The 21,195-nt window shown below is 50.6% G+C and overlaps 3 protein-coding genes across 3 annotated transcripts; 1 reads left to right on the top strand and 2 right to left on the bottom strand.

Moving 5' to 3' along the window:
• Positions 1 to 572: 572 nt before the first annotated feature.
• On the bottom strand, positions 573 to 3,707 carry VFPPC_07150 (TPR repeat-containing protein; the record flags this gene model as incomplete). Its single annotated transcript, XM_018286059.1, has 1 exon — positions 573 to 3,707. One exon carries the CDS (start codon positions 3,705 to 3,707, stop codon positions 573 to 575), a length of 3,135 nt encoding a protein of 1,044 aa, XP_018139899.1.
• A 7,583-nt stretch (positions 3,708 to 11,290) lies between these two features.
• VFPPC_07148 (general amino acid permease AGP2) lies at positions 11,291 to 13,177 on the top strand (the record flags this gene model as incomplete). Its single annotated transcript, XM_018286058.1, has 2 exons — positions 11,291 to 11,793; positions 11,995 to 13,177. 2 exons carry the CDS (start codon positions 11,291 to 11,293, stop codon positions 13,175 to 13,177), a joined length of 1,686 nt encoding a protein of 561 aa, XP_018139901.1.
• A 2,035-nt stretch (positions 13,178 to 15,212) lies between these two features.
• VFPPC_07147 (mRNA-nucleus export ATPase (Elf1)) lies at positions 15,213 to 18,758 on the bottom strand (the record flags this gene model as incomplete). Its single annotated transcript, XM_018286057.1, has 3 exons — positions 15,213 to 15,271; positions 15,346 to 18,302; positions 18,607 to 18,758. The coding sequence occupies 3 exons, from the start codon at positions 18,756 to 18,758 to the stop codon at positions 15,213 to 15,215; spliced, it is 3,168 nt and encodes a 1,055-aa protein (XP_018139902.1).
• Between the last annotated feature and the right edge of the window lie 2,437 nt (positions 18,759 to 21,195).

Here is a 21,195-nt window from a genome sequence, read left to right as displayed (position 1 = left end):
GAACGCCGGGCATAGGGCGAGCAGCAGGGTTTTGGATGATGTCGAGGCTGGCGGCGCAAGCTGCTGTCACAGGGAATGGCATTTTGGGGTGGGCGGAATCCTGATTGTATGCTTGAGCTGCAGGGTTGCACTTGTTTGGAGATTTACTGTTGCAGCGGCTGATGCGCGGTGTGTAATGCATGCTGGGAGACGTGGAAATGCGTAATGTCTGATCGAGTTGACGAAGAATACAACACAGCGATGTGCGAGTTAATTGTAATAGTATGATCACTGCAATGGCAGCAGCAGCGTTAACGGAACCTCGCCCCATCCCTCGTGATATCACCACAACTATAATAAGGTCGATGATAGATGCTCCTCCAACATCTATGAAATTCGTCGCCACTCGCACACAGCCAAACGTTCACAGCCACGAAGAAGGCTTTGATGTGCCATGATGAAAATCGCACCATGTTCAAGAGTTGCTTTTATCTATCCTATGCTCATTGCTGCTAATTCCATGCGATTCGTCATTCACGTTCTCAACTGTAGTCCCTTGACCGACTCAACAAACTTCCACCCATGAAATTCCCTTACTTGGAGATTTTCAAACCTTCCATCAAACTTTCCAGTGTACTCCAACCCTCTGATCCTTCCCAATTCTCTCGCCCGCGGCTCATGACGCTACGAACTGCACTTCGTGCTTTTCCTTTCCACTTGCTGCCCACAGATTCGACATCTGGACCCCAGTTCTCCAGGATGGAAACAAGCTCATCCGTCCGCTTGACGACTTCTGTCCACCCCTTCATATCTGTTGTCCAGTCTGCCGAATCGGCAGCCACTTCACCGGGTAGGAGACCACTGCCGGATGATCCCACGGCTGCTCTCCACGCACGTTCAGATGCATCAATAGCGCCGGCGTAGTCTCTTCGCCATGTGCGAAGCCGGGAAATGAGGGACCACAGCTCGGCGCGTTGTGTGATGAGGGGGACGATTTCTTCCTCCAGCAGGCGGGTGACGAGGCGTTCCATGGATCCTCGGGGTGGTTCGTAGATTCCTGTTCCGGCGGGCTTGTCTTTGGAAATGACGACCTCCTGCAGGAGAGCGGTGAGGACGTCCGTGTCGATGGCGTCTTCGGTTTTGCGAATTCGCAGGATGTGAGTGAAGGCGAGGATCATGTCTGGGATTGCTGGGGGTTGGAGACGGGCTGCGAGTGTGAGAACATTGTCCCAGATGCGCCAGTTGTCGTGGGCGATGGAAGCGCCCTTTTTGTAGGCAGCTAGAGCTTTGGAGAGCAAGGTGGCAGGATCGAGAGTCTTATCTCCCGTTTCTGCGAGGAGGATATCATCCTCTTCGTCATCAGCGCGGGTAATTACTCTTGTTTCTGTGTTCGATGGCGCAGCGTCCTTTTTCTCTGCAGTCACTTCGCAGTATAAACTCCACAGGGCACTTCCCAGGTTGCTCCAGGTTCTGGCGCCTTCACCGCCGGCTACATCGTTGGCACTGCTAATAGAGCGGCCATAGGCCTCGGCGGCATCGTCGAAATGCCCCAGGCGAAGACTTATGTCGCCCAAGCGGCTCCAGAGATCCGGACTGAGTCGGTTCACATTGGTAGCCAATTTGTATGCCTCTCGTGCCTTAACCATGTCTTTCTTTGCGAGGTAATACTCGCCAAGGGACTTTTGAGCTCTGCCATATCGCTGCTTGGAGATTGTCCATGCTCGCTCGTAGTGGTCGGGATTGTTCTCGATATCTCCGAGGATGCACCAAAGTCTGGCAGCATTGGGAGGTGGAGGACTCCTTTCAGGACCCTCAAAACTGGCAGCCTTTAGATGCATGACGTCTTCAACATTTTGATCATCTGGGTTAGACGTTGCTGAAACATCTTCGCCTGTAGGGTGGAATAATCTCCAACGGATGATGGATTTAGCCTTTTCTTCGCCTCCGCTACCGCGGCCGTCCTCGTCCTCGGAGGCAGCAGCACTGGCATAACACAAGGCCACCTCTGCCCAAAGACGAAGACGCTTGAAGATTTCAAGGGCAGAAGTCAGGGAGCCGACTCCAGCCCAGGCGTACGCCAATTCGGATTCGAGGTGCCATCGTGGTGGAGTAGACAACGCATCAATATACCGGAGACGAATGTGTGCAGCTGCAGATTCCGTCGGTTTCGGTGCTGGTAAGAAAGACGTAGGAACTTGGGGCTTGGTGGGAGCTGTAATACGTTCTTGATCCGGAGACGTAATTTGTATTGCTGGCACTTCGCTCTCAACTTCGTTCGGTTCCTCATGTGGTGCATTTGCTGCCTGGGGTTCCATGGTTGTATCTGTCAAGACCTGATCCGCGACAGCCTGCAGTTGCAATACACCGCGCTCTACCGTCCTGCTACGATGAACTTCAATCCGAGACCGCACCAGAAGTGCCTGCGTGTAAATCTGCCAGTTTGTCGATTTATCGGCAAGAACTCGAACAGCATAGGGTAGGATCTCTTGAGATGTAAGAGTGTCAACTGGCGAAAAAGCATCTTTTAGGGTCGCCTCGGTGAGTAGAATAATTTGATCCAGTGGAGTAAGTTGAGGTTGATTATCAGGGGACAACTCGGCCAGTGTTGGTGGCAATTCTTTCTCTTTGGTGGCTTCCTTCTTGCTATCCTCGCTTGAGAATTGTATTTCTTCCAAGAGCGTGTCGTCGTTGAGCTTCAGCGCGTCTGGCTTGGCCTTTTCCTCTTCGTCATGTTCTTCCTCAGCAGGCTCCTCCTGGTTGGTACTGCTGCGAGCCAGAACAACCAGCTGACTGATGGTGTTCTCTTGAAACTTGGTTCGTTTGCCCAGGGCACCAGACAGGGCGTACTTGAGCCCAGTCGTCATGGTGGCTTCCTTGAGAGCCTCCTTGGCTTTTTCATGGCGTCCAAGAAGGATGTAGTTGTTGGCAGCTTCAACCAGAAAGTACGCCCTGTCTTGCGGCTCCCATGAGTCGGCTTCAGACCACACTTCGTCACCTGCTATTTGACCACGGACAGCATCCATGTCAGCCAGTATGCTGGTGGCCAAACTAGGGACCTCACTCCATTGCGAGCTCTTTGTGAAGTTTGAGCCAGGGCCGAGACTGGGCTGCGTAAGGAGCTTGTAGTGCCAGATGTTGATACGCAGTCTCATCCACGATATGCTGTATTTGACGTTGCTGGTCTGTTTATCCTGTAAAGGGACTGGCACGACAGCTGTTGTTTCGTTAGATAGGGCTGTGTTGAATATATATCTGGCCAAGGAGAAGAGTTCAAGGTGAGGAATATGGCTATAAGGTGAAACACCATCAACCTCCAGATATGCCAAGCAGGCCCTTTGCAGCTGTGTCAGGGTAGCAGCAGTCTGCTCGGCAACAGTGGTCGAGACGGCCGTCCATGCCTTGGTGAATCTCGATTGGATCGACCCAAGCTTGTCTGCAGACACTACAGGTCCAGTAACATTCGCTTGAAGAAAGATATCAAGAGCGGCGAGACCCACATCGAGTTTCTCGCTGGATGAAAGGCCAGAGATGTCGCCAACAGGGGACGACTGTTGCTGTTGTTGCTGCTGCTGTTGGGCTGAATGAAGAATTTCAGTTACATGTGCGGCAATGAGGCGATCAGCTGCTTGGGTCTCTGCTAGGATGGCGAGGTTGGTGGCGGAATGGTGATGGGACGACGATGCTGACATTTTCCAGGCCGCGGGGTCTGGGTTTGTCGCCGCCGCCATCTCTCTGGCTCCCCTGTCTGGTTCGAATGAGTATTTGGTCTTTTACGAGGCAGAGTTTCCGGAATGTTGAGCGAGTATAGCTGTTTTGTCGTTGGCTCGCCTGGAGTGTTTTGATGATGGAAGGGGAAAGATGGCCAGGGAAATGCGATGTCGTTGAAGTTGGAGGGAGCAGATTCATGTTTGGGATTCACACAAGTTTGAATTCAAGGCACTAATAATTCACATATATTTACACTAGAGGTGGTCAGTATAAGAGTTGCATTTATGGCAGTAGTCATTCTATCTTCCGAGCTCAGAGTGATGGTATAATACACTTGTCTCTAACTCTTTATCAAAGTCTATCAAAATGTTCGACATGACGTCCATTTGTCCATGTGTCTGTGTGTGACTTTTTTTTTGGTGGGGGCGGGGCAGAAATTTTGCACCAAGATTTTTGGCTTCAATGTTCGGCCAGATTCAGGGTTCAGCCTCGAGCCTTAAGCCTTGCATTTGCGTCGGTAGTCAGCACTTATTCAAGTAGAAAAATTGCCAAAGAACATTTGGACGAATGGCAACACAGAAGGAACTTTTGCAACAAAAGAAGTGAATGCGGTCCTCTACCAAATAAGTACTACCAGACTGTAGGCTCATCGAACGCAGTATCCAATAGAGGCCAAGGGCAAAAGGCCAGCCTCATGGGACTTCAAAACAACATGAGGCATCCACAGTCATCCTGGTGCGCCATTCTCATTTCCTAATGTCCATGCCAGCGGGACGGAAAATTTTCCAAATGTTCTAACCTGACTTGTTGGACCGTCGCGACTGTGCGAGGTGCGAGGTGTATTGTAGATTTTGCCCACTCTTTTTCACACATCAAAAACGGTCTGGTATTTGCACACGAAATGGTTCGGCCCACAAGATTGGTCTTTGACGTTTCACCATTCACGAGAAGCATGGAATCAAGTGTGGGCTAGGCGTTTTTTTTTTTTTTTTCTTCTCTCAGTCTCTTTTTCATCCGGGCTTTTCTCACACATATTGCCTCTTTGCTTGATTGTGCTCGTGGGTCCCACTCGTTCAACGACTGACCGAATCAAACTAACTTTATTGAATTTGATAACTACGGATGTGGGTTTTATTACGGCCCCTGAAATGGCCCCGTCGCGTGGCGTGCCGTAATAAATTGGGCAGAACAAAAACCGAGCATGAAAGCGGGTACGTATCAACAAGCCAGTCACTTCACGAAACGGAGTCCAGTACTGTAAGGCCTGCCTCAAGTTCCCCATTTGTTTCGCCGAGAATATGGTATGGCATGGTATGGCATGGTATGGCATGGTATGGCATGGTACGGTGGACCTCGGGCCAGTTGCGTTTTACAAGTTAATTCCCGCAATCAGTTTTCCTATTTTGCCATCGCGTTTTTCATGGTGGTGTGGGCCAAATGGCCGTCTATCTGCTATGGCAACGTAACTTACCTGGCTGGCATTGAGGTCTAATCCTGTCAAGATGTCTTGTCTGAGACTGTGTTTGAGTGAGTTGCCACCAGACAATCTGCCCACCGTATTCAGCAATTAGTTACAGAGTCCAGAACGCGAGCCTGTCGGTTGTCATCAACTGATGGCACTGCAGTGTTCTCCTTGCAAATTCAGTGAGTATCCAAGCCTCTGTGGCTTTTGAGGCCCTGTCAGTCTTCGTCTGAGCATGGGCCGAGATGAGATCTTACTCCAGCTTGCCATAGAAGCCTTGTCAATAACGCCTCCAAACACTCGCATCATGTATTGCAGATCATGCATCTCTTTCAAGTACCGAAATGCCCATGCTGTACGAAGTACCAGTAGCAAGCATTGTTTCTGCATGCTCTCCACGAGCTTGCAAGGTCGTATTCCTTGCACGTTTTCTGGGCTGCTTTTGAATAGAGGTGTGTATTAGACAAGCTCCGATGTTCCACTTCTGCGATCGAGGTTATCAACCAAAGGTTTTTGACCTAGGGTACTCATGTGGTCGAGGGAACAAGCTGATCTCATGGACAGCAACAAAGAGTGCCGTCTTACTCCGTACTTGGATGAGAAATAGCATGTGAAAACTTGCCCGTAGCTGAGATGCAGGGTAATCTGTATGCCCTCGAGTCACCAAGTGCAATATCATTTATCGTACTTGGGTAGATCCCATATTAGTGGCCGTCTCTGTGTTTAGCCCGACTTCACCCTTGCAAACTGCCCAGCCAGGACAGGACATGGAGCTAAAATGCAATAAGAACCGTCTTGCGTTAGCGTAAACCGTCTTGAGATGGATTGTATTGCCATTGAACGGGATATCTCGTGACAATGTTATTGTCCAGGATGCACATATACGGAGTGGTGGAACTGTCAAGCATTACAGAGTCGTTGTTTCTCTGTGGGATGAATCAGCAAGATATTAATATTAGACTTGTCGTATTGTGATATCTTGTAAGAGATTGATGTAATGTCCTCAGTCTATCAGTCTAGGCTGCTTGAGCATGATGACTTATTCATTGCCAATGTATAGAACTGTACAGAGTAGTGCTTCAATTGACACATGTCAATGGAATGTCTGGTCTGGTCTAATGTTGACTCCCGCCTGGGACTAGAGCCAGCACAGACTGACTTGTCATGCCACCAGTGAGTGCTTCCTGCGGACCAGACTGCCAAGAATGCTAGTGTCAAATACCAGAGCCAGAAAATCCGAATGCAGTCATGACACAACTGGCCACAACTGCTCAACTGAACCCAGCCAACTTCAGAACTGATGAGGCCAGTTATGATTGACTGCACTATTGACTGTACTGCCAATCCCAGCAATCGGCGTCACAATCTGACAGCTATATCCTGCACGAGAAAGGGTGGACCAGGTTGTCGGGCCCATGTTGGCCGAAATCTGGATACCTGATGACCCGACTCGCCAGAGCAGCCGTCAGTCGTTAGAGACGGTAAAATGATGCGACGCACACGAGCAATTCTAATCAATGATCTCTGTCGACGGTTTTAGTTCCATATTTTGGTTGAAATCAACGGCAACACCTCTGTCAGGTCACTCCTTCGGCCCTATGTTTAACCAATCAAGGCGCTCGATGCAAGCCATTCAGCGCCGTTCTTGACCTGGGCAGGGGCGGCTTGTGGCTGCATGCAATTCCAAGTTGACTGTTGCCGGTCTGCTGGGGCAAAAGCACAGTGCGAATACTTTGCCTCACTTTCAATCCGCGGACGACCGTAAGCTGCCCGCTTTGTGACGTCATGTCACTGACATGCCAGCTCAGATGCCAGAGCCAACAATGAAGATGTCAAGTTCCTGGCACCAGTGCCGCTTTTGTGTCCGTCGGTTTACTGTGGCCAAAGTTGCTAAGTTCCGGAGCATTTTCCGTTTCGCACCGTCTCGAATTGCCACCACCCAAATCACAATGAGCGTCTAATACGCGCCGTCCATGAGGCGAAGATGGTCATGCGTCCGTTTAGTCACCATACTTTGGGGAACAAGCGAAACCGTAATTATGAGAGCCAAAGAAACTGCTGCAATGCACTGCCCAAACAACCACCGACTTGATACTGTATTGTACAGTGCAAGGAAACAGGCCAATTGATAACATTTGAACATCAGATTTGACCTCTGACGCTGTATCTACATGTCACTCACTGGAGACGCTAGCACAAACTACGACATTTTGGCACTGGGCCAATGATGAGGAACGGCGTTGTACTGACATGGAGCTGACGTCTTATCATATTTCAGAACTCAGGGAAGGAGCAAAGTGCCTGCTTGCCTCACTTCTCTGGCAATCTGCAAACATTGAACACTAGACATGCTCTACATTCATTCCCTGACACCGTATTTTACTTTGTTTTTCCTTCGCTTCCCACCACTCTCCAACAAACCGTTCATCATGCCTTGCAACAAATGTTTCCACTCAGCCAGCCGAGCTCCTCCGTTTTTGAGGATCCATTATCCATTGCATGTTCTTCGGGGTGTCCGTTTCGCCAGGAAGACAGTCACGCACATTCCCGTAAACTTTAGCAGCAAATAGCGGCATGGGCACTTTTGCTGGATTTGCCCATTCGCAGGCAATTTTCCCACACCATTTTTTCAGTGGATGGAGCAACTCAAGTCCAGGTAATGAACATCCCTGCCAACTACGTCGTTGTGGGTAGTTTTGGCTTTGCGCAGCCAACATGTCTGGTCTCTGCCCCATCATCACCTTGCAAACCAACTTGGTTGCTGTTGGTTGTTGTTGGTTGTTGTTGCCCACTAGTGCCTGGGTTGGAGTAGACTTGACCGATCCCTGAGCCATGGCCAGATCCCAATCTCACAGACGGAGGAACGCGATGCCAGTCGTAGATCCCCATGTCTTCAGGTGAGAAGCAGAGCTGATCTGTTCGACAGCAGGATCCCGTGCTTACGGCCACAGTCCGACCATTCCATGCACGAAATAATTATAGAACAACAGTCGGCTGACCACCGAAAAACATAACTGTGTTGAAACTGGCTTCGAGACGAAACAGATTCGCTAACCTGGTCCAGTCCTGGTCGTGGGGGTTTGGAGTTGCTGCCACAGGCAGACCGGCTCATTAGCCAAACTAAAAGGCAAACCGAATCATGCGAACTCAGCCCAAAACATCGAATGACAATGCCCTGGGCGGTGACTCCAGGCTCCATCGCCTATTGTATGCACATACTGTGCTCCGTACACAACTAAGAAGAAGGCACCTCCAGGGACCATTGAGAGACCAAGTGGGGGAAGGCAGCTGGGTGTGTCTATGGCGAATTGAAACTGTTGGCAACGGTCAAACACAAGATGCATTCTAATCTGCGTCATTACGGCCCGTCACCGACCCTCCCATTGAACCCTGATATTCTAAATTTTTGAAACATGGCCGATTTATATTGCCACGCGACATCGAACATCAAGCTTCTGGCTTATACGACTTTCACCTGTCGTGATAACTCGATGACGGAATCAATGTTCCCCTTCAGCCACGCAGGACTTGTGCCGTGCGCTAACGCAACAAGGCCACCACATGCAGTCAATTGTGAGCAACAAAATCCGACGTGAGCGGCGCCAGGACTGGAAAAGGGAAAGCCGAGACAGTGGCACTGGCTGGCGCAGCGGGTGGCTCACTGCAGGGCGGCATCCACAACCGCTCACCTGGATGTCGGCTCCAGGCAAGCGAACCGGCCGACAGCAGTCAAGTTTTTCAAGGTGTTGGGAGTCAGTCAATGTCCGCTGAAGTTCTCATCACCTCAAAAGTCGGCGCGAATGGTAATTCGAGGAGAACCGTCGAAGACATACGAAGACCATTGCAAAAATTAAGGGACATTGCACCTCCACATCCCTTTAATCCCTATTCTCCGCGGTGCAGTCTAGTGCAACAAGTTCGGCCGGCCTCATCAGTTGCTGAACAAAACTCGGCGTGGGCGTAATGCTGGTTTTCCCAAGAATGGCCAGAAAAGCCGATACGAGCCAGGCTGTGAGGAGTGGACAGATGAACTACCCACAACGCAAATTTCCCCTGGTACGAGTTTCTTTCTCCAGCTGGGGTAGTGGAAAAGGTGGGAGGGATCAAGCACATGTAAGCCAGCCCCAAATCCACGAGGATCTACATTGTATGGAAGCTCACAACTGAGAATGGTAGCCGATGCAATACTTTTGCAGTAAAATCGAGTCAACATGTCGTTTCCGGGCACGCGTTGCAAGCTGCACTGCTGGGGAAGTTGACAAAAGTCGAGCATGACTTGGTACAAGGCTTGTGCAAGAGTCAGCCTTGTACGACCGTGGCACCACGGCTGTCGAAAAGCACGCGACACCATACCCATTTTTGTCCCTTTGTGGCTCATTAGGCAAAATGTTTACTTGCGAGCAGCGAAATGTTAGGTCAGGCCGAGTTGGTAATTGAAGGCAAATAGCCTACAAAGTCAAAAACGAAGTACGCGATTCAATCTGAGAACCAACAAACTCATGGACAGGGCGGACCGTAGGTGGCGCAGGGTACAGTGAAGCTATGCAACTTTGCAGCCCTTTATGTTCTTGACTACGTCGACATTTCTTGAGTTGAAATTTCGAGATATTAAGTTTAGGTTGGTTTTGAAAAGCAGTCGATGGAGAGTCAGGTTTAGATTAGAACCAAGGCTTTGCCAAAGACTCTGATCAATGTCTGACTGATGTGTGCGCTGGTCATGGAGTATAGCAAGGAGGACTGGGCATTCAACAACATTTGATCATTTTATATCAGCCTAATGTGTTAATTTTGCTGGTCAGGCTTGCTTAGTATCTGGAATTGAGCGACGGATGGCAATAGAATTGACGAGTCTGGTTGAACTTGACTCGACATGTTCTCATGTCATGTCTGGCCCAGAGGTCAATTCTCTCTGTTGAATGGTCTCAATGTGCCAGGCTGGTTTCCACACGCACCAGAGCAAAGAAGCGCCCCTGTCACACCGCCACACGCCCCTCTGACCCGCCACCCCCATGCCCAGTCGGGTCAACGGGGTGCAACTGGCACCCCTGCAACAGCAGCGGGTTCACACCCAGACACCCCAGTACAATGACTCCGCCGAAGGCAAACATTGAAAGGCAAAATAATCCAGTTGTCTCAATGGTGGCCTAGCCTGGCCTAGCAGCCCCATCCCATTGTGGATGGCGAGCCAAGCATTTGATGGCACGAGACGGAAGTAGACAGTGCGGCAAAAACACCTAAAAAAACGCCAAGCCTAGTCCGGTCCCAGCTGCTGACGTCTGGTCGACTCTGGTTGCTTTGGCACCTTGACAATTGAGTCGAGTACTCCGGTTCGCTGCGCGCGTGCTAACATTTCCAGGTACCTTGGCTTCGCCTCTCCCATCTTCGTCCATGTCGTTGTCAGTTTGGAGGTCCAAAGTGGACTGCATCATTGGCGAAATTCCATACTTTTGTATGTATGCTCAGGTGTACAGTCAATATTCAACCAGTCGCAGTCTCACCAAGGTAGAGGACCAGTTGACGCTTTTGTCCAGGTTCCGCTTGGGGTTGGGGCGACCAAACGTCCATTGTACGAATAAGACTCCCAAGATTAGTTGGACGACGGCATCTGCAGATCCACATCGTCGTCCACTCCGTCTCAATCCATCCATCCCATCGTTCTGTGACACTCACGCTAGATTTGTCGACAGGTGAGGGAGGCCCTGTCATTGTTCTCTCTGGTCCGTCTGGTTATGGTCTGCCTTCTTTTGTGACTTTATTTGACGTTGGCCGAGTATATACATCCTGACCTCCCCCCCTCCATCCTCACTTTTGTTTTTCTGCTTCGCTTCCCTCACTCTCCCTTTACATCTTTTCTCATCCCATTCTTCCTTCCTTTCCTTTCACACCACAACCACGCATATCTCTTCATTGAGTAGAACGTGCAGTGTGAGTGTTCCCAAGATCATCAACCTTGCCAATTGCCAGGTGTGAGATCGTCCCTCCCAACAGAGCAAACATATCCTATCCTGATTACAGGTGATTTGTTCTGCTTTCGATCCGGCACGACTTGTAACTTCATTGCGCATATATGTTGTAAAACGACAGTCGAATTCAACCCATAAAAAGAACAAAAGTCCTGCTTCTCATTGACAACCGCCCACCATGGCGACTAGCGACGAGGAGAAAGGCTCCAAGATCGAGGTCCCCGGATCTCCAGAGATTGGCCATCTTGCTGGCGATTACGCTGGCGACAATGCCGACGGTCTGCACCGCCGCCTGAATAACCGTCAAATCCAACTGGTAGCCATTGGCGGTTCCATTGGCACCGCCCTCTTTGTCAGTATCGGCTCCGGTTTGGCAAAGGGCGGTCCTGGCAGTTTGCTTATTGCCTTCATTCTGTATCCTCTGGTCCTCGCATGTGTCAACAACTCAGTGGCTGAAATGACGGTACTCATGCCCGTTTCTGGTGGTTTCATCCGTCTGGCCGGCCACTGGGTTGATGATGCTCTTGGCTTCATGACTGGTTGGAATTTTTTCATTTATGAGGCTCTCTTGATCCCCTTTGAGATTACCGCCCTTAACCTGGTCCTGTCCTTCTGGAACACCAAGGTCACCGATCCAGGACCTACCGCTGGTATTTGTATCGCGGTGATTATTTGCTATGCGTAAGATTTATGCTCCAAATGGGCGTGGGAGAAGGGGGCCAAAAGTATTTGGTCTTTACTGTGGCATCTTGTCATGCTTGGCGTACGCTGAACTTACCATGACGACTATGCTCCCCCTTCTTCCTCCCGCCTGTACTCCCAACCCCTCCCCCATATTTCTGAGAGATCTCATGCTAAACGGTGCTTCTTTTTGAAATTTAGTGCATTGAACATTCTTGCAGTCCGAGCTTATGGTGAAGCAGAGTTTTGGCTGTCCGGAGGCAAAGTCATTCTGCTCTTCATGCTCTTCATGTTCACCCTGGTGACCATGCTTGGCGGCAACCCTGCCCACGACCGCTATGGATTCCGATACTGGAACAACCCAGGTGCGTTTGCCGAGTACCACTCTACCGGTGCCCTGGGCCGCTTTGAAGGCTTCCTCGGTGCCCTCTGGAGTGCTGGGTTCGCTGTGGTTGGTCCCGAATACGTCTCCATGGTCGCTGCCGAAGCCAAACGCCCCCGTATCTACATTAAGACGGCATTTAAGACCATCTATTGGCGATTTGGCCTCTTCTTCCTTGGCAGTGCCTTGTGTGTTGGTATTGTCGTGCCCTGGAACGACGAGACTTTGCAAAAGGTCATGAAGGGTGAGGCTGACACCACGAGTGCCGCTGCCTCCCCATATGTCATTGCCATGAGCAATATGGGTATTGAAGTGCTTCCTCACATTGTGAATGCGCTTATGTTTACGTCTATCTTCTCGGCCGGAAACACCTATACCTATTGCGCAACTCGATCACTTTACGGTCTTGCTCTGGAAGGTCGTGCGCCCGCTTTCCTACGAAAGTGCTGGAGCAATGGCGTGCCCATCTACTGCTTCTGTGTCGTCATGTGCTTCCCCTTCCTCTCCTTCCTTCAGGTCGGCAACGGCTCAAGAAAGGTTGTTGGATGGCTCGTCGATCTCATCACCGCTGGTGGCATTATTGATTACCTGAGCATGTCCATCACCTTCATTTTCTACCACCGCGCCTGCAAGGCTCAGGGGCTCGACCGCAAGACTCTGCCGTACTACGGAAGATTCCAGCCATACTGCGCTTACATTGCTCTGTTTGTTCAGACACTGGTGGTCATCTTCTACGGCTACTCTGCTTTCACGCCCTGGAGTGTTGAGAGCTTCTTCCGAAACTACACTATGCAAATTTTGGCTCCAATCCTATTCTTTGGCTGGAAATTCCTCAAGGGCACTCACTTCATCAAGCCCCATGAGGCCGACCTGGTCTGGGAGCGACCGACCATCGACCGTTACGAAGCCAGCTTTACCCACGATCCTGTTGGCTTCTGGACAGAGATGGGCCGCCTGGTTGGCATCAACAGAAAGAGTAAAGCACACCAAAGAGACGAATAAGCTTCCTATTCGTTCATCCTTGGTTTTTGTCTTTCTCTAAATTTGCACCTGATGACATTGTTGGAGATATACTTCTTGTTCATGCTATTTTGCTTTTTCAAGAAAGGTGCATGCATTTTGCTATGACTTGTATGAGGTGCTACGACATGCGCTGCGGCGGCATCATCTCACGAGTTTAGAATTGTTTTTAGAACTGACTGATTTCCAGGAGCTGTTGTTTGTGGGCTTGGGACGTACATATCATACATATACCCCGAGAAGTGAACGAAATTGAACATTTTATGACTACAATTTCTCTGCCGTATGTGTGACTGCCACCGCAATCACTGTCGACGAAGCAAACGACTCGTCAACATTACTATATCGTGTCGCGATATGCATTTTCGTATTACCTCTTAACAGTTGTAACATACTCCGGATTCCTGGTCGGTACGATTGACCAATACTGAAAACCAGAAACACCTTAACCCCCAATCTTCCCCAAATTAAACGACAACTAGTAATCGACTTGGTCCAACCCCAGCACCACCCAGCATTTCTAGCAACTCATCAACAAGCTTCGCCAACCCGTCCGCAAAGACCAATCCATAGCCAACGTCAGTCGCAACACAACCACCCATTGGATCAAGCTCACGATAAAAAAGACGCATCTGGAACACACTACCCCTCACAGATATTATCTCCATGTGTCATAGCGTTTTGCCTGCGACGCCATCACACAACTGTGAGTTTATCGTGTGTAGGCCCATCTCACCATAACGCCGATCACCGAGCCATGTCCGGATAAGCAGGGCGATCTGGTGTGGAGGAATCGCCCCAACGATACGACGACTCTACAAAACCGATTCAATTCAAACATTGCCAGAGTGAAGCTGTGGAGACGTGAGCTTCTTTTTGTTTACGGTGTTGCACATCACGAAAATGTCCGGGTTGGTTGTCAAGGGGCCGAGGGGGACTAGGTCCTGAATGGAGAAGGCTTTGCAACTCGTGCGTTGGAGTTGTACACAGTATATATAGATTAAACTACTTTCTGGTGGTTATCAGGCAGGGGTTATTGGTTGTCGGACGGCATCGATAGAGTCTGGGGTGCATGTTGATACGGGGTTGGCTCGGACAAGGGTCTGTAGAGTGCTCGTTTTGGGTTCGGGGTATTTGTGAAGCCGAAGTGCTGGTTGGGTGTTGAATAGGCTGTCGACTGAGGGACTTGTTTGTTCAGTGGTGATGTATAGGCTTGCCGAGATGGAGGGTGTAGGTCGTGGCTGGGTTGGATGGTCAGGGTAGTTGCTAGGGGGTGAGTCCATGGGGATTTAGAGGGGGTTTGGGTAGTTATTTTAATATGCTATTTTGATTGTACAACGGTAGAAGTGTTGGTGTTGTTTAAAAACAGATTGCTTTGATGAGATCGTGCCTTGAGGTTGGTCTAGCTTCTCACTCTTCAAGATTATGAGCTGAATGTAGGAGACAAATTTCGCAGCAAAGAATGGTAAAATGGAATAGCATTGCTATTTAACGTAGAATAGTGCTAAAATTAATAATGTAGGTGAGCAAAGAATGAACAGGAGCAGAGCTGAAGTACCAATGATAAAGTTGGTTGCCAATCATCTACGACATGTGTACTTTACAACCACCAATAATAGTAACAATCACTTCGTCGGTTACTTGTATCACCAAGGCAATCGTTAATTTGATGGTTACTGAAAATTCTATTCGAGTTCATCTACCGTTTACCATCAATCCTAACAACCCACATGATCTCCAAGCATAGACATGTCGGGGTCCTCCAATCCCTCCATCATCTTGCCGAGAGAATCTGTTTAGGTACAAGTTCGTTCCTCCTCTAAACAGAAGGCCCTATCTATCGGTAACCCGAGTATGCAATCAATATCCCAGAACGCATCGCAGCTTTTAAAAAAAACTTTTTACCATCCCTCTCATTACATTACAAAAGGAAATTAGACAGATAAAAAAAATATGTCGTAAGAATGCAGCGGAACGCCGTCAGATTATTACAGCGGCTTATGGGGTATGAACGCGCTTAAATATCGTCCTCGTCGCTGAAAACCTCCTCACCACGCTTGCGGCGGGCCATACGCTCTGTAGAGTTTTGTTAGCATTCGCTTTTTTCCTAATCCAAATATTGGGGGGACTCGTATGAATAAGAAACTTACCCTTCTTCTTCTTACGCAGCTCAGAAGAGGTCAACTTGGCCTTCTTCTTGGTGCTGACAATCTTGTTGCCCATGGCATCAAACTTGTCTTCCTCGTCGTCATCATCCTGCTTGAGACGAGGACCGCTACCCTGACCGGCAACCCAGTTGTGGCCGGAAGGAGTCATCTTGCCGTCCATGACAGCCCAGACTTCCTCAGTCAAGTCCTTGGTGAACTCAGCAGAGTGGGTAATGATGATGACACCACCCTCGAACTTCTTGAGGGCCTTGGACAAGGCACCAAGAGAGTCACGATCCAGGTAGTTGGTGGGCTCGTCAAGGACGATCAAGTGAGGTCGCTGCCACGAGCAAGCGGCAAGGACAGTCTTGACACGCTGACCACCAGACAGACCACGCATACGAGAGTGGGAAACAAGTTCGGCATCGAGACCAAAGTTGGCGCAGTGGGCCTCAATCTCCTTTCGGACCAGAGGGCGGAACTGACCAGAGGCAAGAGCCTCCTTCATATCGACATCAGCAACCATCTTCTGGTGAGAAGCCAGAAGCTCGTTACGGGGCAGCCAGACGTTGTCGGCAGACATCATGGGAGTCCAGCGCTCGTTCTTCATGCCAACGTTCTCACCAATGGCGCACGAACACTCGTATTCGTAGCTGTTCTTGAACTTTCTTCGTGCATTGATACCAATGATGCGGCGCTGGGTACCCTCAATTCTGAAGACCTTGTCCATGGCCTTCTCATCATCCTCGGTGATGATCTTGTTGGCACGGTCCATGGTCTCACGATCCTCACCAGTCTGGAAACGCCACTGAATGTACTCGGAAGGAGTGCTGTCCAGGTGGTTATCAATGTGGGCGAAAGCGTGCTGCTTGATGTAGGCGATACGGATGTTCTCGTGCTGGTAGATCTCACCCTGGGTGGGGATCAGCTCACCAGTGAGAACGTTGATGAGAGTAGACTTGCCAGCACCGTTAGGACCAATGACGGCAATACGGGAACCCAGAGAGCACTGGAAGGTGATGTCGCTGATCTGGGGCTTAGAGGTACCGGGGTACTGGAAGGACATCTTGGAGGCACGCAGGATAGCCTTGGCCTTGGTCTTGACACCCTCGAGGAAACCAGGCTCAGGGAAGGTGAATTCCATCTCAGAGGCACCAAGCTCGTAGTAGGACTTGGCAGAGGGGACTCGCTTAACGAACTCGGCCAGGTTACCACGGTAGCGCTTAAGCTTGAAGCGCTCGTAGTGGACGATGTGCTGGCAGACGTTGTCGAGGAAGCTGGAGTCGTGGGAGACGATGATGGAAGTGCAAGGAGAGTTGACAAGGTAATCTTCCAGCCACTTAACATTCTTGACATCCAAGTGGTTGGTAGGTTCATCGAGCAGCAGGATATCGGGAGCTTCGAAGACGGCACGGCACAGGGCGAGCTTCATCTTCCAACCACCAGAGAGAGCAGTGATCTCACCAGCAATCATGGCAGGGGTGAATCCAAAGTCAACGAGCTGCTTCTCGACATCAGGCTGAGTGACGTCGACCTTGGCCTCGCCAAGCTTCTTCATGGTCCAGTCAATGGTGGTCATTTCAGTATCGGCAGAATCAAGGTCGTGCTCAACGAAGACGGTCTTGACTTCGCTCTGCTTGGGGAAACCCTCTACCTGCTCGTTGTTGATGGCACGCATGAGAGTAGACTTTCCGGAACCATTGGGACCGCAAAGACCGTAACGCTGGCCACGCTTGAGACGCAGGTGAGTCTGGTTAAGAAGGATCTTGGCACCGTAGGCCAGGGAGAAGGTGCAGTTGCAAAGGTCCTCACCCTCCTCCTCATCAGGCTCAACGGCCTCCTCCTCGGCAGCGCCTGGTGAGGCACGCTTGCGGAGGGTGTCGACAACAGCCTCAGCGTTGTCAATGCCGGTGATGACGGAGACGTAAGCCTTCAGGTTGTCGACCCAGACGGCGTTCTCACTCTCCTTCTCGTCAATGAGCTGACCAGCCATGGCAGCAATGTACTCGGCAACGGGGCCCATCTTCTCAAGGTAAGAGGCATACTTGGAGGAAAGGACATCCTTGAGCTTGCCGAGGACGACGTTGATATCGCCGTCGTTGCGGGCCTCGGGGATTTTGCCATCGACGACGTTACCGACACGAGTGATAGTGTCCAGGGCCTGCTTGGTCTTCTCACGAGCTTCAGGATCGGCCAAGTTGTCGTAGTTCTTCTGGAGACCTGGCATCATCTTGGGCAAGAAAGGAGCAACAATGTTGGGGTCGTCGACCAGCTTGCACATGTTGTCAACAATGACGGCAGACTTTCGCTTGATGGCAGTCTCACGCTCAGCGAGACCACGATCCAGAAGAGGAACCATGAGGGCGAGAGTGGGCTCCTGCACCTCAGTAACGAAGGTGGTGGCACCCAGCAAGTGAACGGTTTCGGGGACGTTCTCAGGCTTAGCAATACACTTGATAAGCTCGGGGATGAAGCGCTCAATATCTCTGTTGACAATGAGCTGGCAGATCTGCTCCATGGTCTTGTAGGCGCGCTCCTTGACCTCCTTCTTGGTGTCCCACATAGCCTCAGAGACGACGGGGATCAAGTCAGGGACACGGAAAGCAAGCTGAGCAGGGGCAGTCTTGATCAAGGCGTCGATGAAGTCCAGAGCGGCCATCTTCTCGGGCCATTTCTGGGCAGTTCGGATCGACTCCATGATAGCAGGGAGGACGGCCTTGCAGGCATTGCCATTGACGGCACCAGCAATGGCCAGAACGGCACCAGTGGCGGCGTTCTTGACGGCAGTAATCTTGTCACCGACGGCAGCGAGGACGGCAGGGAGGAGAACAACGAGGTAAGGCTCCACGTTGGCAGAAACCTCGGAGTGAGAGGCGATGGCCTGGATGGCAACGCAAGCCTGCTCACGAGCCACGGCATCCTTCTTGTTGCTGAGGCCCTTCTTCAGGTTCTCGATGATCCTATACGATAAATTGTCAGCGAACTGTGTGCATTATAGAAACACTAAAAATATGGCCGCTGGTTGGGGCTGTGTATTGAACCGAAAGCGCTGTAATTCATGCGCTATTTCACCGCCTGGCGGCGAGATAGCGAGATAGCGGTGAAAGTCCAGGGGGGGTTCGGCGACAGAGGAGCAGGCGCTGTGAGTGGCATGGTGGGGGAAACCTCCTGGTGGCGGGGTACCAGGGGGGCAACACAGAAGGAAAAAAAAATTCTGCACCATTCAAGTGGCGGCGAGCCAAAACAACCCGATGGTAAACTTACTTGTTAGGAACATCCTGATCCTCAATGCGGCCGTTGATGAAGCTGGCCAGCTGGTTGGCAGACTCCTTGATGTCAGTCGCCTCTTTGGAGACGGTGAGCTTCTGGAAGAGCTCGTCAAGGACCTTGACGGACTGAGCGTTTTCGGAAGGCATGATGTCGGTAATCGTGGGGGTATTAGGATGCAAAAAAAATGAATCTAAATGCGGCGAGGAAAATTGACAGAGCTCTAAAAACGATTCAACGTCTATCGAGATCTATCCAGACAATGATGTCTTCTTTTCTATCGTGAAAGCCCACAGAGACGACGGAGGAATCGACTCTGTTCTATCGCGGCTTTTTTTTTGTCTATCGGCAACGGTGGTGGGGTGGTTGTTCGAAGGAGGAGGATCCAGAGAACAACTCGAGACAAGAACAAGGACTAGTTTGGAGGACAAGTCCGCGGTTCGTCTGGAGGGATGACGACCAAAAAAAGAGACGAAGGAGATAAAGGGAAGTAAGGAGGATATATAGAGAGGTGGAGGAGGGAGAAAGAAACTCTGGGGGAAACTTTACGTGGGTGGACAAGATTTATGTGTCCCTGGCCTCCACAACTTTTTTTCTTGCCCTTTTGCTTGGGGCGTGCTAAAACTGGGACGTGATGCTGGGCGACAGGTCGAGCGAAAAAAAAAATTCGCATCCTGCCCCTCCATTTGGAGGCGAGCAGGGCTTATCGGGCTTTATCGGGCGGCGCTAATCCTATTTTGGCAAGACGGGTAAGGCGGTGAGTCGTCGCCGTGGCCGTGTGCACGACCAGCCAGCTTCATCTGATTTCAGATGCAAGCCTGTAGGTACTTTGGTGGCGTTGTGGTTGGCTCCGTGCATTCTGTGGCGACCAAGTTACATCCCATGTACCATATTTAGGAGCAAACCTTACTCCGTACAGCAGCCAGAGACGACGAGCAGAGCAGAGCACCCTGAAAGTCAAAGTACCGAGTGAGAGTTCGGCCTATGGCTTTTGGCCACCGACCGAAAGATGCCAGACAGCCGATGTCACTGGCAGGCAATGCCACGAGGCGAGACAAATCAAAGGGCGAGTCCACGGGGGTGTCAGCAGAAACAGCACCACGGCACAACATTGAAGCAACAAGGGCCAATTGATCTGCCCTGAGTTCTCCTTGCGACAATCAGTGGCATTGCCTTACGCAGTGTTGGGCCACGCCTGGCGTTGAAACAAAGAGCCAGGATATCCGAGACGGCTGCTTCATCACGGATGCACCTGTCAGCCTGCGTTGCCATGGCTTTTCCGCCCTGACCGCATGGGCACGGATGAGGCTTTCCGTCAAATGAGACTTTGTTTTGCGTAGGTTCATAATGCTCATGCAACACTTGGCTTGTGACGCAGTGGCTTTGCCTAGTTTTACGGCTGCATCAAACTATGAGGCGGAAAGGAAGTTAAGAAGAGTATCTAGGAACTCGTCAAACACAATATTGGGTTTGAGTCTGAGAACCCAATCTCCTTTTACTTCGACCGGTACAATGTAGTTGAACTAAGCCGTGACATTTCGTACGGCCAACTTAAGCACGCGACCAGTCTTCTCTGCGTTCTGGTATTGGTGGCCATACTCCTCGTCACTGTGTCTCTATGGCCATGTCTGCTCATCCGGGGACTCTATTGCAGCCTCGACTGAGATACGTACCGAGCACGACAAACATTTGAACACTGAAAATATAGGAACAAGCCACAGGCTCCTTCAGTACCCTGGAAAGCATGTAGGTGTTAGAACATTGCACACGACAATTCCACCGTGAACTCCTCTTCTTCAAGAGCGTCACATGTTGGACCCCATCTGTCCACTACCCAACGAGCCGCCGTTACTACTATTTGCTTCGATTCTTACTTGTATACCAGTTGGAACCTCTAGATCACTGTACTAAAGCAAGCTTGGCAATCAGAACAGACCCAAAGCCCAAAAATAGCAGTTACCAGCGGGTACCTGTGGCTGAAATCGTCAGATCTTGCATCAATTGGATCCAACATCGATCCTGGAGAGCCTACGAAATGCGCAATTGGCTACTGAAAACTTCACCTAGGCTCCAAAACTGACCGAAACCCCATAGACCAAGCATGTAGTTTGATTGTGGCTCGATCCGTACCTGGGGAAGTCTGTGGTGCGGAATCCCATGCTGCCAGACGTTCGAGTCCGCCTCGGCACGACCGTTTCTTGGTTATCGCCAGAACTTTTTTTTTTCTGCCATGCAACTAAACCATTTTCTGTCGGTGGCTTTGGCGTTGGTTCCCGTCGCATGTTCAAGCACGACGTTTGCTACTCTCAGTGGGTACTCTGCAGATTGCTAGCCAATTTTTCTGCTCCTGTCCGTTCCATTCCGCTTTTCCCTTTCAGCCACGTTGGCACCATGAATTTATCTCAGTGGCCGGGATGATGTGCCATATCATGGTCCTGAACTCGTTGGCTGTGCGGCGAGTCTCTCCATTGGTGCATCTCTGGCACGAGTCTGAGATAAGACAAGCCCTCCCTTTGAGATTGGCCGTTATTGACAGAGTCATGCCTTCTGATACACCTGCTAGTCATGGTATCAAATGGTGATGGC

The sequence above is a fragment of the Pochonia chlamydosporia genome, chromosome 7 (assembly GCF_001653235.2).
Source record: "Pochonia chlamydosporia 170 chromosome 7, whole genome shotgun sequence".
NCBI classification, from domain to species: Eukaryota; Fungi; Ascomycota; class Sordariomycetes; order Hypocreales; family Clavicipitaceae; genus Pochonia; species Pochonia chlamydosporia.
The sequence above is the reverse complement of the archived record's forward strand: the minus strand, read 5'-3'. Positions and strand labels throughout refer to the sequence as shown.